A 17684-nucleotide genomic window follows, 5' to 3' on the forward strand; every position below is an offset into this window, starting at 1 on the left:
GCAGAGGAGTGTCGGGAGAGTGGAACTGAGCGAGCAAGGGGCTCGTTACATTGGTTGGCAGCTGTGGGATTTGCTCTCCAGTTACTGGGACACTCCAAACCACCACAGTGAATGGCCAGCTATGCAGCCTGCAGGAGAGCCACGCTGAAAGACTTACTTGAGAGCCGTTGAGGGACAAAGAAGAAGGCCATCCTGATCAGTGAGATAGCCAAGATGGATCAGAGGGATGGTGATGCGGGACCCCGGTCAGTTGAAGACTTGTTTCAGCAACGAGTTCGAGAACGGTTGGCATTATATGTTGCTAACCCATCAGAGACCGCCATACAGAATGTCATTAGAGACATCCAGCGGCAGGATGAGCGACAAGAGAGAGAACTAGAGCAGCAACATGAGCAGAGAATGGCGGAAATACAGCAATCGAAGAGAACACCTAAAGATACAGCGCCTTTCCGTAAGTTACCCTTTCGGGCGTTCAAACTATTTGAGGAAGGAGAGGAGGAAATTGAAGCGTTCCTGCAGGACTTTGAGAGACTATGCCAGATACATAATGTACTTTCCCAAGATTGGGTTGCTTTACTGGCAAATAATTTGACTGGCAGAGCAGCCGATGCATATCGGGCCCTGGAGGACGAGAACGCTAAAAAGTATGACCGGTTAAAAGAAGCTCTGCTAGCCCGATTTGCCATTACACCCGAAGCCAGTCGGAGTAAGTTTAGAGAATCCCGGAAACAAGCCAACATAACATACGTGGAGTGGGCACATCGTCTGCAGCGGAACCTTAAGGGCTGGTTCCAGGGAAGCCACGCTAATACCATAGAGGACATCACCCAGCTAGTACTCTTAGAACAGTTCTTTAACCACACCCCTCCGGTAGTACGGGATTGGGTGCGAGATAAGCGACCACAGACTGTACAGCAAGCGGCTACTTTGGCTGATGAATATCTGGACTCTCGAAGGTCAGGAGAAAGCGAGCGCTATCCACTATCTCGGCCCAGTTTACCAGCCTCTAACCCAACTTCAGTACCTCAGTGGTCTGCCTCTAGACCCCCAACCCTCCTAACGGACCTAAATGCTATACATGTAACCAAACCGGTCATCTGCAGCGATATTGTCCTACCCGATACACGAGGTACCGAGGGACTGCTCATCCATCCAGACCAGTGGCTCATTGCTTCCAGAACAAGCCCAACCATCGAAATGTTCAAGAAGAGTTTGGCAAACTTTTTGAGGCTGATCCCTTCCAAGCTGCTGCCCAAGATAATCGGCAGTACCATCATCAGGCAGTATGGGTTAATAGGCAGCCGGCCCAGGGACTCCGTGATTCCGGGGCTACGATTACCCTCATCCAGCCTCGCATGATTCCCCAGTCGGCCCGGACCGGCCAGACTGTTGCAGTCAGGGTAGCAGGGAGCAAGGTGCTATGTTTATCCACCGCCAAGTCCTCTTGGATTGGGGCTCAGGGGAGCGACAAGTGCGAGTGGGATTACTACGTGAGTTACCTGGGGAAGTACTTTTGGGGAACGATTTGGGGCATTTGACTTCCTCATATGCCCCAGAGGCCGCCATGGCCGTGACCACCCGACGTAAGAGCCAACTTCAAGGCAACTCCACTCCTATGGGGACCCAGGTAAGACCAAATCCACCTACATTACCCCGACTTGACAACTCTGTGTCCTGGGATTCTCCCTCCGACATTTAGACTAAGAATGACCCAACATTAGCTAGTTATCGGGACAGGGTGGGCAAGGATCCAGGGGGGTTGGGGGAAGACAGAATAGAGTGGGTGGGGGGGTTTCTATATCGTTACACCGAGGGAATGGGTACCGGTAAGCGACAGGGTCCCCACAAACAGCTAGTTGTACCCCAGAAATACAGATGGAAGCTATTGCGGCTGGCCCACGACATCCCCTTGGCCGGACATTTAGGGATAGCTAAGACCCGGAGTCGGTTGTCTCATGCGTTCTTCTGGCCCAGGTTACATGCTGAGGTGTGAGAATACTGCCGGACCTGTGAGACTTGTCAGAAAGTAGGGAAGACAGGGGATCACCCAAAAGCCTTGCTGCAACCCCTGCCGATCATTAGAGAACCCTTTCGCTGCATTGCGGTTGATATTATAGGCCCACTGGCCCGCCCCAGTGCCACTGGGAAGAAGTATATTCTTACGGTGGTGGATTACGCCACCCGGTACCCGGAGACCATTCCCTTATCCAATATCCAGGCTGATACAGTAGCAGATGCCTTACTGCGGGTATTCACTAGGGTAGGGTTTCCCCAGGAGATATTGTCAGATCAGGGTACCCAGTTCACAGCCGAGCTGACGCAGCAGCTATGGCGTCTCTGTGGGATTAAACCCCTCCAGAGCGCCCCCTACCACCCTCAGACTAACAGGCTGTGTGAGAGATTTAACGTGACCCTGAAGCAGCTGCTTCGGGCCTTCATGGAGCATAGGAAGGATTGGGAGAAATATCTTCCCCATCTACTGTTCGCCTATAGAGAGGTACCCCAAGAGTCCACAGGGTTTTCCCCATTTGAGCTGTTGTATGGGCGAAGAGTTAGGGGGCCCTTAGACTTGGTGAGGGTCCAGTAGGAGGGGGTAAAGGATCCAGAAGGCCTCCCCATCCTTAGTTATGTCTTGGAACTTACCACTCTAGTCCATGTGAATATGCAATCGGCCCAGATTAGGGAGATGCTCGAGTTAGGGGTGATCGAACCATCGGCAAGCCCCTGGGCTTCCCCTGTAGTATTAGTCCTAAAACGGGATGGCACGACCCGATTTTGTGTGGACTATAGGCGACTGAATGACTGTACTGTGCCTACCCTATGCCCCGAGTGGACGAATTGCTGGACAAAATAGCTCAGGGACATTATCTGACGACTATTGACTTATGTAAGGGCTACTGGCAGATTCCCTTGGAAGCGGAAGCAATTCCAAAGTCGGCCTTCATCACCACGTTCGGCCTTTACCAGTTTCGGGTAATGCCATTCGGGATGAAGAATGCTCCGGCTACCTTCCAGCGGATGATAGATGAACTCCTCGATGGTCTGCAAGATTTTGCATGCGCATATCTTGATGACATCGCAATCTATAGCCAGACATGGGAGGAACATCTTAGACACCTGGGAATAGTGCTAGATAGGATCTGAGCCGCTAACCTGACCCTGAAGCCACACAAATGTAATATCGGGATGTCTGAGGTGCAATATCTGGGACATAGAGTGGGGTGTGGGAAGCAGAGGCCAGAACCTGCAAGAATCGAGGCCGTCCTAAACTGGCCAGTTCCCAGAACCAAGACCCAGGTACTTGCATTTTTAGGGACAGCAGGGTACTACAGGAAGTTTGTACCCCACTATAGTGACATAGCCAAACCCCTGATGGACCTGACCAAAAAAACTCTCCCTAGACAGGTCCTGTGGTCCCCGGAGTGTGAGACAGCATTTCATCAGTTAAAAACCGCCCTAACGCAAGCTCCCATACTGGCGGCACCCGATCCTAACAAACGCTTTGTCATTCATACTGATGCCTCCATGTTCGGACTGGGAGCCATAGTAAGTCAAGTTGGCGATGACGGGAAAGAGCACCCGGTGGCGTATCTCAGCCGCAAGTTGTTACCCCGTGAAGTCGGATATGCTGCCGTGGAAAAAGAGTGTTTGGCCTTAGTCTGGGCTTTAAAGAAACTGCAGCCCTATGTGTATGGACGCTCTTTTACCGTCATGACGGACCACAATCCTTTGATATAGCGGGAGAGAACGGCTGATTACTAAGGTGGAGCCTGGCTTTGCAACCGTACAATTTCACCAAACAATATCGGCCAGGGCCTCAAAACGGGAATGCGGATGGGTTATCCCGGCAGACAGACCTGGAACCTTAAGACTACTTTTCCAACATCCTCGAGTTGACCCGTTTGGGGTCCCACTGTGACTGTTGGACTGTTTCCCTGGGGGGAGTATTGTCATGAATATTGTAACAGTGACTGATTCATAATGCTGGGACAGATACTGTTAGGAGATGCTGATGTAAATTCCAACACCTGTCTGTCTATTGTCTGCTAAAATGTGTATTGTAAATAAGTCTACTATGGGATCTAAGAGTCATTAGATCCCCATTGTTTTTTGTGTTAATTAACTCTGCTATTGTGTGAAGAAGAGTCTATGTTGATTGTGATAATGTTGATTGGATTTTCTGAGCTACAAGACGGCCAGTCTGGCCTAACGGTCATGTCTGAGTCATCTAGGCTGTCTAAAGGGATTCGTTAATTAGCTCATGTTAATTAGATTAATTAGGTTACAGCTGTATTGTTACAGTAATATGAGCAGGAGGTCTGCACCTACACTTTCAGTGTATAAAAGCCTGTCTTTTACAAAAAAAGAGATTCCTGTTTGAACTTACATACAGCCTGCCTGGTGTTTGTTCTGAGCTATCACAACTGGACTAGAACGGCACAGAGCTGTGGTTCTAATCCCGGACCACTGGAGGACCGAACCATCAGACGTTGCAATCTGATTCTATAGCAGCAGAGGAGTGTTGGGAGAGTGGAACTGAGCGAGCAAGGGGCTCGTTACAGTTACCAAAAAAATTTCTGCTGCACTTAAGGTTCCTAAGAGCACAGTGGCCTCCATAATCCTTAAATAGAAGACATTTGGGATGGCCAGAACCCTTCCTAGAGCTGGCCGTCCGGCCAAACTGAGCTATCGGGGGAGAAGAGCCTTGGTGAGAGAGGTAAAGAAGAACCCAAAGATCACTGTGGCTGAGCTCCAGAGATGCAGTCGGGAGATGGGAGAAAGTTGTAGAAAGTCAACCATCACTGCAGCCCTCCACCAGTCGGGGCTTTATGGCAGAGTGGCTGGACGGAAGCCTCTCCTCAGTGCAGGACACATGAAAGACCGCATGGAGTTTACTAAAAAACACCTGAAGGACTCCAAGATGGTGAGAAATAAGATTCTCTGGTCTGATGAGACCAAGATAGAACTTTTTGGCCTTAATTCTAAGCGGTATGTGTGGAGAAAACCAGGCACTGCTCATCACCTGTCCAATACAGTCCCAACAGTGAAGCATGGTGGTGGCAGCATCATGCTGTGGGGGTGTTTTTCAGCTGCAGGGACAGGACGACTGGTTGTAATCGAGGGAAAGATGAATGCGGCCAAGTACAGGGATATCCTGGATGAAAACCTTCTCCAGAGTGCTCAGGACCTCAGACTGGGCCGAAGGTTTACCTTCCAAAAAGACAATGACCCTAAGCACACAGCTAAAATAACGAAGGAGTGGCTTCACAACAACTCTGTGACTGTTCTTGAATGGCCCAGCCAGAGCCCTGACTTAAACCCAATTGAGCATCTCTGGAGAGACCTAAAAATGGCCGTCCACCAATGTTTACCATCCCCTCTGACAGAACTAGAGAGGATCTGCAAGGAGGAATGGCAGAGGATCCCCAAATCCAGGTGTGAAAAACTTGTTGTATCTTTCCCAAAAAGACTCATCAAAAGAGGCTTCTACTAAATACTGAGCAAAGGGTCTGAATACTTAGGAGCATGTGATATTTCAGGTTTTTTTAATAAATCTGCAAAAATGTCAACAATTCTGTGTTTTTCTGTCAATATGGGGGGCTGTGTGTAAAATATGGGGTGCTGTGTGTACAATATGGGGGCTATGTACAGTATGAGGTGCTGTGTGTAAAATATGGGGTGTTGTGTGTACAATATGGGGTGCTGTGTGTATAATATGGGGTGCTGTGTGTACAATATGGGTGGCTGTGTGTACAATATGGGGTGCTGTGTGTACAATATGAGGGGCTGTGTGTACAATATGGGGTGCTGTGTGTACAATATGGGGTGCTGTGTGTACAATATGGGGTGTTGTGTGTACAATATGGGGTGCTGTGTGTACAATATGGGGGCTGTGTGTACAATATGGGGGGCTGTGTGTACAATATGGGGTGCTGTGTGTACAATATGAGGGGCTGTGTGTACAATATGGGGTGCTGTGTGTACATTAATGAGGGAAAAAAATGAACTTAAATGATTTTAGCAAATGGCTGCAATATCCCTCACCGCTGTATATATGATGTGAGCGCAGTGTGTATAGGGTGAGTGTGTGTGTGTGGTGTATACTGTATATACGGTGTATATAGGGTGAGTGTGTGGTGTATACTGTATATATGATGTGAGCGCAGTGTGTATTTGTGTGTGTATATACGGTGTATTTGGTGTGTGTGGTGTATACTGTATATATGGTGTATTTGTGGTATATCCAGTGTATGTGAATATTGTACACAGTGTTGGTGTTCCAGCAGACTTCCAGGGAAGGTTACCTGCCCCGCGATTGGTCGCTGGCAGCTCTGGCACAATCCTTTGCTCAGAGTTTCGATCCCTTGTTGTTTCAGCCCAGATTGAAGCTTCACCATCATGGAGTCCAGGTCACTTCTGGGGACAAATTTAGTGCTGGTGACTTCTTCTGACTGGCCAGCAGGAGGCACTGCTACATGGCTTTCCTCCGCTCCATTGGCTGGCAAGACTCCGGCTCCGGAGTTATTGATTGGCTGGGGAGCTTCGGATTGCACTGGGCTGGATAAAGGTTCTTGAGCAGCCTGTAATGAGGGAAAAGATCATTACCATTATAGTCTATTTACCACAAGATGGCAGACCCAATGGAAGAATGGTGGGGGGATCTGAGGTTGGGGGTCATTGAACTTTTCATTAAGATTTTTTTTGTCTGTTGGTTATTTTGGCTAAGAGGTTCCTATGATGGAATTTGCCTTGTGTCAGTGTGCTGTCTATTATAGAATTGTCTATAGTAGTGGTTCTCAACTTAGGGGTCGGGACCCCCTCAGGGGTTGAACGATTATTTGCCAGGGGTCACCGACCCCTGGGCTGTTCCCGGAGCCCGCACCTCTCTCCCTGCCCTGGAGCCTGTGGCCGCCTGCTCAGCAGTGGCAGCTGGTGCTCAAAATTTTTTGGGGGCGCAAACAAACTGAAAAATACTGAACCCCCCCCCCCATCAATTGCAGCTTCACTGTGCCCATCAAATGCAGCCATTGTACCCATTAATTGCTGCCAGTTTGCCACCCTCCGTCTGCACTTACCTGTCGCGTTGGGGCAGCTCCTCCATGTCTTCTCCTGTCCTCTCTTCCCATCCTCTGCTATGATTGGACACCTGGTGTTTCAGCCAATCAGGTGATGGGTAACATATCCGAGCACCTGAATGGCGGAGAGGCAGTTTAGTGTTAGAAAAGCGAATGAGTATTCGCTTTCCTAATACACAGCTGAGTGACCTGCGAGCGCCCAGCATGGCGCTTGCAGGTCACCTTTTTTGACGCCTATTAGAGCCTATGGCTCTAATCAGGTGCTTCAAACCCCCCCCCCCCACCCCCCCACCCCCCCGCCGCTGAAATTCAGACGCTCTGCGCCCGAAAAGGGGCCGGGCTCCTGAATAGGGGGGTGGCAGCGGCGGCCATACATGGATTCATGCATTGCATGAATCTCTCTATTGGTGTTAGAGAGGGGGCGGCGCCCGTATGCCCTTATGGACACACCGCCACTGCTGCTCAGCCTTGTTGTAGCCGCCCATTCATTTCACAGCATGGGTGGGGGCGGAGACTAGAGGTCAGCTGAGGAATGTGAAGTGGGAGGGGCTGGAGGAGACCCCTTCTCCTAATTTCGGCATAGGTGTCACTGCTACGAGACACCACAAAGTCAGAGACACAGTGAGTAATGCTACCTGTAATTATAGTTGCCATTAAAAGTCCCCACTACAGTTCTCAGATCAGCAAATGACCTTTTATCAAGAGCACCTAAGTTGGCTGATCAGAAACCCCCCAGCATTGCCACTCATTCCAACTCCCCCAACATTGCCACTCATCCCAACTCCCCCCTGCCATCACTGCCACTCATCCCAACTCCCCCCTGCCATCGCTGCCACTCCTCCCAACTCCCCCCTGCCATCGCTGCCACTCCTCCCAACTCCCCCCTGCCATCGCTGCCACTCCTCCCAACTCCCCCCTGCCATCGCTGCCACTCCTCCCAACTCCCCCCTGCCATCGCTGCCACTCCTCCCAACTCCCCCCTGCCATCGCTGCCACTCCTCCCAACTCCCCCTGCCATCGCTGCCACTCCTCCCAACTCCCCCCTGTCATCGCTGCCACTCCTCCCAACTCCCCCCTGCCATCGCTGCCACTCCTCCCAACTCCCCCCTGCCATCGCTGCCACTCCTCCCAACTCCCCCCTGCCATCGCTGCCACTCCTCCCAACTCCCCCCTGTCATCGCTGCCACTCCTCCCAACTCCCCCCTGCCATCGCTGCCACTCCTCCCAACTCCCCCCTGCCATCACTGCCACTCCTCCCAACTCCCCCCTGCCATCGCTGCCACTCCTCCCAACTCCCCCCTGCCATCGCTGCCACTCCTCCCAACTCCCCCCTGCCATCGCTGCCACTCATTCCAACTCCCCCTGCCATCACTGCCACTCATCCCAACTCCCCCCTGCCATCACTGCCACTCATCCCAACTCCCCCCTGCCATCACTGGCACTCATCCCAACTCCCCCCTGCCATCACTGCCACTCCTCCCAACTCCCCCCTGCCATCACTGCCACTCATTCCAACTCCCCCCTGCCATCACTGCCACTCATTCCAACTCCCCCCTGCCATCACTGCCACTCATCCCAACTCCCCCCTGCCATCACTGCCACTCATCCCAACTCCGCCCTGCCATCACTGCCACTCATCCCAACTCCCCCCTGCCATCACTGCCACTCCTCCCAACTCCCCCCTGCCATCACTGCCACTCATCCCAACTCCCCCAACATTGCCACTCTTCCCAACTCCCCCCTGCCATCACTGCCACTCATTCCAACTCCCCCCTGCCATCAATGCCACTCTTCCCAACTGCCCCCTGCCATCACTGCCACTCCTCCCAACTCCCCCCTGCCATCACTGCCACTCCTCCCAACTCCCCCCTGCCATCACTGCCACTCCTCCCAACTCCCCCCTGCCATCACTGCCACTCCTCCCAACTCCCCCCTGCCATCACTGCCACTCCTCCCAACTCCCCCCTGCCATCACTGCCACTCATTCCAACTCCCCCAACATTGCCACTCATCCCAACTCCCCCCTGCCATCACTGCCACTCATTCCAACTCCCCCTGCCATCACTGCCACTCATCCCAACTCCCCCCTGCCATCACTGCCACTCATCCCAACTCCCCCCTGCCATCACTGCCACTCATCCCAACTCCCCCCTGCCATCACTGCCACTCATCCCAACTCCCCCCTGCCATCACTGCCACTCATCCCAACTCCCCCCTGCCATCACTGCCACTCATCCCAACTCCCCCCTGCCATCACTGCCACTCATCCCAACTCCGCCCTGCCATCACTGCCACTCATCCCAACTCCCCCCTGCCATCACTGCCACTCCTCCCAACTCCCCCCTGCCATCACTGCCACTCATCCCAACTCCCCCAACATTGCCACTCTTCCCAACTCCCCCCTGCCATCACTGCCACTCATTCCAACTCCCCCCTGCCATCAATGCCACTCTTCCCAACTGCCCCCTGCCATCACTGCCACTCCTCCCACCTCCCTCCTGCCATCACTGCCACTCCTCCCAACTCCCCCCTGCCATCACTGCCACTCCTCCCAACTCCCCCCTGCCATCACTGCCACTCATTCCAACTCCCCCCTGCCATCACTGCCACTCATTCCAACTCCCCCCTGCCATCACTGCCACTCATTCCAACTCCCCCCTGCCATCACTGCCACTCATTCCAACTCCCCCCTGCCATCACTGCCACTCCTCCCAACTGCCCCAACATTGCCACTCTTCCCAACTCCCTCCTGCTATCACTGCCACTCCTCCCAACTCCCTCCTGCCATCACTGCCACTCATTCCAACTCCCCCCTGCCATCACTGCCACTCATTCCAACTCCCCCAACATTGCCACTCATCCCAACTCCCCCCTGCCATCACTGCCACTCATTCCAACTCCCCCCTGCCATCACTGCCACTCATTCCAACTCCCCCCTGCCATCACTGCCACTCCTCCCAACTCCCCCCTGCCATCACTGCCACTCATCCCAACTCCCCCAACATTGCCACTCTTCCCAACTCCCCCCTGCCATCACTGCCACTCATTCCAACTCCCCCCTGCCATCAATGCCACTCATTCCAACTCCCCCCTGCCATCAATGCCACTCATCCCAACTCCCCCCTGCCATCACTGCCACTCATCCCAACTCCCCCCTGCCATCACTGCCACTCCTCCCAACTCCCCCCTGCCATCACTGCCACTCCTCCCAACTCCCCCCTGCCATCACTGCCACTCCTCCCAACTCCCCCCTGCCATCACTGCCACTCCTCCCAACTCCCCCCTGCCATCACTGCCACTCCTCCCAACTCCCCCCTGCCATCACTGCCACTCCTCCCAACTCCCCCCTGCCATCACTGCCACTCCTCCCAACTCCCCCCTGCCATCACTGCCACTCCTCCCAACTCCCCCCTGCCATCACTGCCACTCCTCCCAACTCCCCCCTGCCATCACTGCCACTCCTCCCAACTCCCCCCTGCCATCACTGCCACTCCTCCCAACTCCCCCCTGCCATCACTGCCACTCATCCCAACTCCCCCAACATTGCCACTCTTCCCAACTCCCCCCTGCCATCACTGCCACTCATCCCAACTCCCCCAACATTGCCACTCTTCCCAACTCCCCCCTGCCATCACTGCCACTCATTCCAACTCCCCCAACATTGCCACTCATCCCAACTCCCCCCTGCCATCACTGCCACTCATTCCAACTCCCCCCTGCCATCACTGCCACTCATTCCAACTCCCCCAACATTGCCACTCATCCCAACTCCCCCCTGCCATCACTGCCACTCATTCCAACTCCCCCCTGCCATCACTGCCACTCCTCCAAACTCCCCCCTGCCATCACTGCCACTCCTCCCAACTCCCCCCCTGCCATCACTGCCACTCCTCCCAACTCCCCCCCTGCCATCACTGCCACTCCTCCCAACTCCCCCCTGCCATCACTGCCACTCATTCCAACTCCCCCCTGCCATCACTGCCACTCATTCCAACTCCCCCTGCCATCACTGCCACTCATTCCAACTCCCCCCTGCCATCACTGCCACTCATTCCAACTCCCCCAACATTGCCACTCATCCCAACTCCCCCCTGCCATCACTGCCACTCATTCCAACTCCCCCCTGCCATCACTGCCACTCATTCCAACTCCCCCCTGCCATCACTGCCACTCTTCCCACCCCCCCCTGCCATCACTGCCACTCATTCCAACTCCCCCCTGCCATCACTGCCACTCATTCCAACTCCCCCCTGCCATCACTGCCACTCATTCCAACTCCCCCCTGCCATCACTGCCACTCATTCCAACTCCCCCCTGCCATCACTGCCACTCATTCCAACTCCCCCCTGCCATCACTGCCACTCATTCCAACTCCCCCAACATTGCCACTCATCCCAACTCCCCCCTGCCATCACTGCCACTCATTCCAACTCCCCCAACATTGCCACTCATCCCAACTCCCCCCTGCCATCACTGCCACTCATTCCAACTCCCCCCTGCCATCACTGCCACTCATTCCAACTCCCCCCTGCCATCACTGCCACTCATTCCAACTCCCCCCTGCCATCACTGCCACTCATTCCAACTCCCCCCTGCCATCACTGCCACTCTTCCCACCCCCCCCTGCCATCACTGCCACTCATTCCAACTCCCCCCTGCCATCACTGCCACTCATTCCAACTCCCCCCTGCCATCACTGCCACTCATTCCAACTCCCCCCTGCCATCACTGCCACTCATTCCAACTCCCCCAACATTGCCACTCATCCCAACTCCCCCCCTGCCATCACTGCCACTCATTCCAACTCCCCCAACATTGCCACTCATCCCAACTCCCCCCTGCCATCACTGCCACTCATTCCAACTCCCCCCTGCCATCACTGCCACTCATTCCAACTCCCCCCTGCCATCACTGCCACTCATTCCAACTCCCCCCTGCCATCACTGCCACTCTTCCCAACTCCCCCCTGCCATCACTGCCACTCTTCCCAACTCCCCCCTGCCATCACTGCCACTCATTCCAACTCCCCCCTGCCATCACTGCCACTCCTCCCAACTCCCCCCTGCCATCACTGCCACTCCTCCCAACTCCCCCCTGCCATCACTGCCACTCCTCCCAACTCCCCCCTGCCATCACTGCCACTCCTCCCAACTCCCCCCTGCCATCACTGCCACTCCTCCCAACTCCCCCCTGCCATCACTGCCACTCCTCCCAACTCCCCCCTGCCATCACTGCCACTCCTCCCAACTCCCCCCTGCCATCACTGCCACTCCTCCCAACTCCCCCCTGCCATCACTGCCACTCCTCCCAACTCCCCCCTGCCATCACTGCCACTCCTCCCAACTCCCCCCTGCCATCACTGCCACTCCTCCCAACTCCCCCCTGCCATCACTGCCACTCCTCCCAACTCCCCCCTGCCATCACTGCCACTCCTCCCAACTCCCCCCTGCCATCACTGCCACTCCTCCCAACTCCCCCCTGCCATCACTGCCACTCCTCCCAACTCCCCCCTGCCATCACTGCCACTCCTCCCAACTCCCCCCTGCCATCACTGCCACTCCTCCCAACTCCCCCCTGCCATCACTGCCACTCCTCCCAACTCCCCCCTGCCATCACTGCCACTCCTCCCAACTCCCCCCTGCCATCACTGCCACTCCTCCCAACTCCCCCCTGCCATCACTGCCACTCCTCCCAACTCCCCCCTGCCATCACTGCCACTCCTCTCAACTCCCCCCTGCCATCACTGCCACTCCTCCCAACTCCCCCCTGCCATCACTGCCACTCATTCCAACTCCCCCCTGCCATCACTGCCACTCATTCCAACTCCCCCCTGCCATCACTGCCACTCATTCCAACTCCCCCCTGCCATCACTGCCACTCATTCCAACTCCCCCCTGCCATCACTGCCACTCATTCCAACTCCCCCCTGCCATCACTGCCACTCATCCCAACTCCCCCCTGCCATCACTGCCACTCATTCCAACTCCCCCCTGCCATCACTGCCACTCATTCCAACTCCCCCCTGCCATCACTGCCACTCATTCCAACTCCCCCCTGCCATCACTGCCACTCATTCCAACTCCCCCTGCCATCACTGCCACTCATTCCAACTACCCCCTGCCATCACTGCCACTCATTCCAACTCCCCCAACATTGCCACTCATCTCAACTCCCCCCTGCCATCACTGCCACTCATTCCAACTCCATCTGCCATCACTGCCACTCATTCCAACTCCCCCCTGCCATCACTGCCACTCATTCCAACTCCCCCAACATTGCCACTCATCCCAACTCCCCCCCTGCCATCACTGCCACTCATCCCAACTCCCCCCTGCCATCACTGCCACTCATTCCAACTCCCCCCTGCCATCACTGCCACTCATTCCAACTCCCCCCTGCCATCACTGCCACTCATTCCAACTCCCCCTGCCATCACTGCCACTCATTCCAACTCCCCCCTGCCATCACTGCCACTCATTCCAACTCCCCCAACATTGCCACTCATCCCAACTCCCCCCTGCCATCACTGCCACTCATTCCAACTCCCCCTGCCATCACTGCCACTCATTCCAACTCCCCCCTGCCATCACTGCCACTCATTCCAACTCCCCCAACACTGCCACTCATCCCAACTCCCCCCTGCCATCACTGCCACTCATTCCAACTCCCCCCTGCCATCACTGCCACTCATTCCAACTCCCCCCTGCCATCACTGCCACTCTTCCCAACTCCCCCCTGCCATCACTGCCACTCATTCCAACTCCCCCCTGCCATCACTGCCACTCATTCCAACTCCCCCCTGCCATCACTGCCACTCATTCCAACTCCCCCCTGCCATCACTGCCACTCATTCCAACTCCCCCCTGCCATCACTGCCACTCATTCCAACTCCCCCCTGCCATCACTGCCACTCATTCCAACTCCCCCCTGCCATCACTGCCACTCATTCCAACTCCCCCCTGCCATCACTGCCACTCCTCCCAACTCCCCCCTGCCATCACTGCCACTCCTCCCAACTCCCCCCTGCCATCACTGCCACTCCTCCCAACTCCCCCCTGCCATCACTGCCACTCCTCCCAACTCCCCCCTGCCATCACTGCCACTCCTCCCAACTCCCCCCTGCCATCACTGCCACTCCTCCCAACTCCCCCCTGCCATCACTGCCACTCCTCCCAACTCCCCCCTGCCATCACTGCCACTCCTCCCAACTCCCCCCTGCCATCACTGCCACTCCTCCCAACTCCCCCCTGCCATCACTGCCACTCCTCCCAACTCCCCCCTGCCATCACTGCCACTCCTCCCAACTCCCCCCTGCCATCACTGCCACTTCTCCCAACTCCCCCAACATTGCCACTCATTCCAACTCCCCCAACATTGCCACTCCTCCCAACTCCCCCCTGCCATCACTGCCACTCCTCCCAACTCCCCCCTGCCATCACTGCCACTCCTCCCAACTCCCCCCTGCCATCACTGCCACTCCTCCCAACTCCCCCCTGCCATCACTGCCACTCCTCCCAACTCCCCCAACATTGCCACTCATTCCAACTCCCCCAACATTGCCACTCCTCCCAACTCCCCCCTGCCATCACTGCCACTCCTCCCAACTCCCCCCTGCCATCACTGCCACTCCTCCCAACTCCCCCCTGCCATCACTGCCACTCTTCCCAACTCCCCCCTGCCATCACTGCCACTCCTCCCAACTCCCCCCTGCCATCACTGCCACTCCTCCCAACTCCCCCCTGCCATCACTGCCACTCTTCCCAACTCCCCCCTGCCATCACTGCCACTCATTCCAACTCCCCCCTGCCATCACTGCCACTCATTCCAACTCCCCCCTGCCATCACTGCCACTCATTCCAACTCCCCCCTGCCATCACTGCCACTCATTCCAACTCCCCCCTGCCATCACTGCCACTCATTCCAACTCCCCCCTGCCATCACTGCCACTCCTCCCAACTCCCCGCTGCCATCACTGCCACTCCTCCCAACTCCCCCCTGCCATCACTGCCACTCCTCCCAACTCCCCCCTGCCATCACTGCCACTCCTCCCAACTCCCCCCTGCCATCACTGCCACTCCTCCCAACTCCCCCCTGCCATCACTGCCACTTCTCCCAACTCCCCCAACATTGCCACTCATTCCAACTCCCCCAACATTGCCACTCCTCCCAACTCCCCCCTGCCATCACTGCCACTCCTCCCAACTCCCCCCTGCCATCACTGCCACTCCTCCCAACTCCCCCCTGCCATCACTGCCACTCCTCCCAACTCCCCCCTGCCATCACTGCCACTCCTCCCAACTCCCCCCTGCCATCACTGCCACTCCTCCCAACTCCCCCCTGCCATCACTGCCACTCCTCCCAACTCCCCCAACATTGCCACTCATTCCAACTCCCCCAACATTGCCACTCCTCCCAACTCCCCCCTGCCATCACTGCCACTCCTCCCAACTCCCCCCTGCCATCACTGCCACTCCTCCCAACTCCCCCCTGCCATCACTGCCACTCTTCCCAACTCCCCCCTGCCATCACTGCCACTCCTCCCAACTCCCCCCTGCCATCACTGCCACTCCTCCCAACTCCCCCCTGCCATCACTGCCACTCTTCCCAACTCCCCCCTGCCATCACTGCCACTCATTCCAACTCCCCCCTGCCATCACTGCCACTCATTCCAACTCCCCCCTGCCATCACTGCCACTCATTCCAACTCCCCCCTGCCATCACTGCCACTCATTCCAACTCCCCCCTGCCATCACTGCCACTCATTCCAACTCCCCCCTGCCATCACTGCCACTCATTCCAACTCCCCCCTGCCATCACTGCCACTCCTCCCAACTCCCCCCTGCCATCACTGCCACTCCTCCCAACTCCCCCCTGCCATCACTGCCACTCCTCCCAACTCCCCCCTGCCATCACTGCCACTCCTCCCAACTCCCCCCTGCCATCACTGCCACTCCTCCCAACTCCCCCCTGCCATCACTGCCACTCCTCCCAACTCCCCCCTGCCATCACTGCCACTCCTCCCAACTCCCCCCTGCCATCACTGCCACTCCTCCCAACTCCCCCCTGCCATCACTGCCACTCCTCCCAACTCCCCCCTGCCATCACTGCCACTCCTCCCAACTCCCCCCTGCCATCACTGCCACTCCTCCCAACTCCCCCCTGCCATCACTGCCACTCATCCCAACTCCCCCAACATTGCCACTCATTCCAACTCCCCCCTGCCATCACTGCCACTCATTCCAACTCCCCCTGCCATCACTGCCACTCATTCCAACTCCCCCCTGCCATCACTGCCACTCATTCCAACTCCCCCCTGCCATCACTGCCACACATTCCAACTCCCCCCTGCCATCACTGCCACTCATTCCAACTCCCCCAACATTGCCACTCATCCCAACTCCCCCCTGCCATCACTGCCAATCATTCCAACCCCCCCCTGCCATCACTGCCACTCATTCCAACTCCCCCCTGCCATCACTGCCACTCATTCCAACTCCCCCCTGCCATCACTGCCACTCATTCCAACTCCCCCCTGCCATCACTGCCACTCATTCCAACTCCCCCAACATTGCCACTCATCCCAACTCCCCCCTGCCATCACTGCCACTCATTCCAACCCCCCCCTGCCATCACTGCCACTCATTCCAACTCCCCCCTGCCATCACTGCCACTCATTCCAACTCCCCCCTGCCATCACTGCCACTCATTCCAACTCCCCCCTGCCATCACTGCCACTCATTCCAACTCCCCCCTGCCATCAATGCCACTCCTCCCAACACACCCAACATTGCCACTCTTCCCAACTCCCCCCTGCCATCACTGCCACTCATTCCAACTCCCACCTGCCATCACTGCCACTCATTCCAACTCCCCCCTGCCATCACTGCCACTCATTCCAACTCCCCCCTGCCATCACTGCCACTCCTCCCAACTCCCCCAACATTGCCACTCTTCCCAACTCCCACCTGCCATCACTGCCACTCATTAGAAATCCCCCCTGCCATCACTGCCACTCATTCCAACTCCCCCCTGCCATCGCTGCCACTCATTCCAACTCCCCCCTGCCATCACTGCCACTCATTCCAACTCTCCCAACATTGCCACTCATTCCAACCCCCCCCTGCCATCACTGCCACTCATTCCAACTCCCCCCTGCCATCACTGCCACTCATTCCAACTCCCCCCTGCCATCACTGCCACTCATTCCAACTCCCCCCTGCCATCACTGCCACTCATTCCAAATCCCCCAACATTGCCACTCATCCCAACTCCCCCCTGCCATCACTGCCACTCCTCCCAACTCCCCCCTGCCATCACTGCCACTCCTCCCAACTCCCCCCTGCCATCACTGCCACTCATCCCAACTCCCCCAACATTGCCACTCTTCCCAACTCCCCCCTGCCATCACTGCCACTCATTCCAACTCCCCCCTGCCATCACTGCCACTCATTCCAACTCCCCCCTGCCATCACTGCCACTCATTCCAACTCCCCCCTGCCATCACTGCCACTCATTCCAACTCCCCCAACATTGCCACTCATCCCAACTCCCCCCTGCCATCACTGCCACTCCTCCCAACTCCCCCCTGCCATCACTGCCACTCCTCCC

The 17684-nt window shown here is 56.5% G+C and overlaps 1 protein-coding gene across 1 annotated transcript in view; it reads right to left on the bottom strand.

The window, feature by feature from the left end:
* TGFB1I1 (transforming growth factor beta 1 induced transcript 1) overlaps positions 1-17684 on the bottom strand; it is a 135530-nt gene that overhangs the window by 74706 nt on the left and 43140 nt on the right. Inside the window, exon 7 of the mRNA XM_073635254.1 lies at positions 6306-6581. Coding sequence (XP_073491355.1) covers positions 6306-6581 — 276 coding nt within the window. The remainder of the gene's footprint in view (positions 1-6305; positions 6582-17684) is intronic.

This window comes from Aquarana catesbeiana, linkage group LG06, assembly GCF_042186555.1.
Source record: "Aquarana catesbeiana isolate 2022-GZ linkage group LG06, ASM4218655v1, whole genome shotgun sequence".
Classification (NCBI taxonomy): domain Eukaryota; kingdom Metazoa; phylum Chordata; class Amphibia; order Anura; family Ranidae; genus Aquarana; species Aquarana catesbeiana.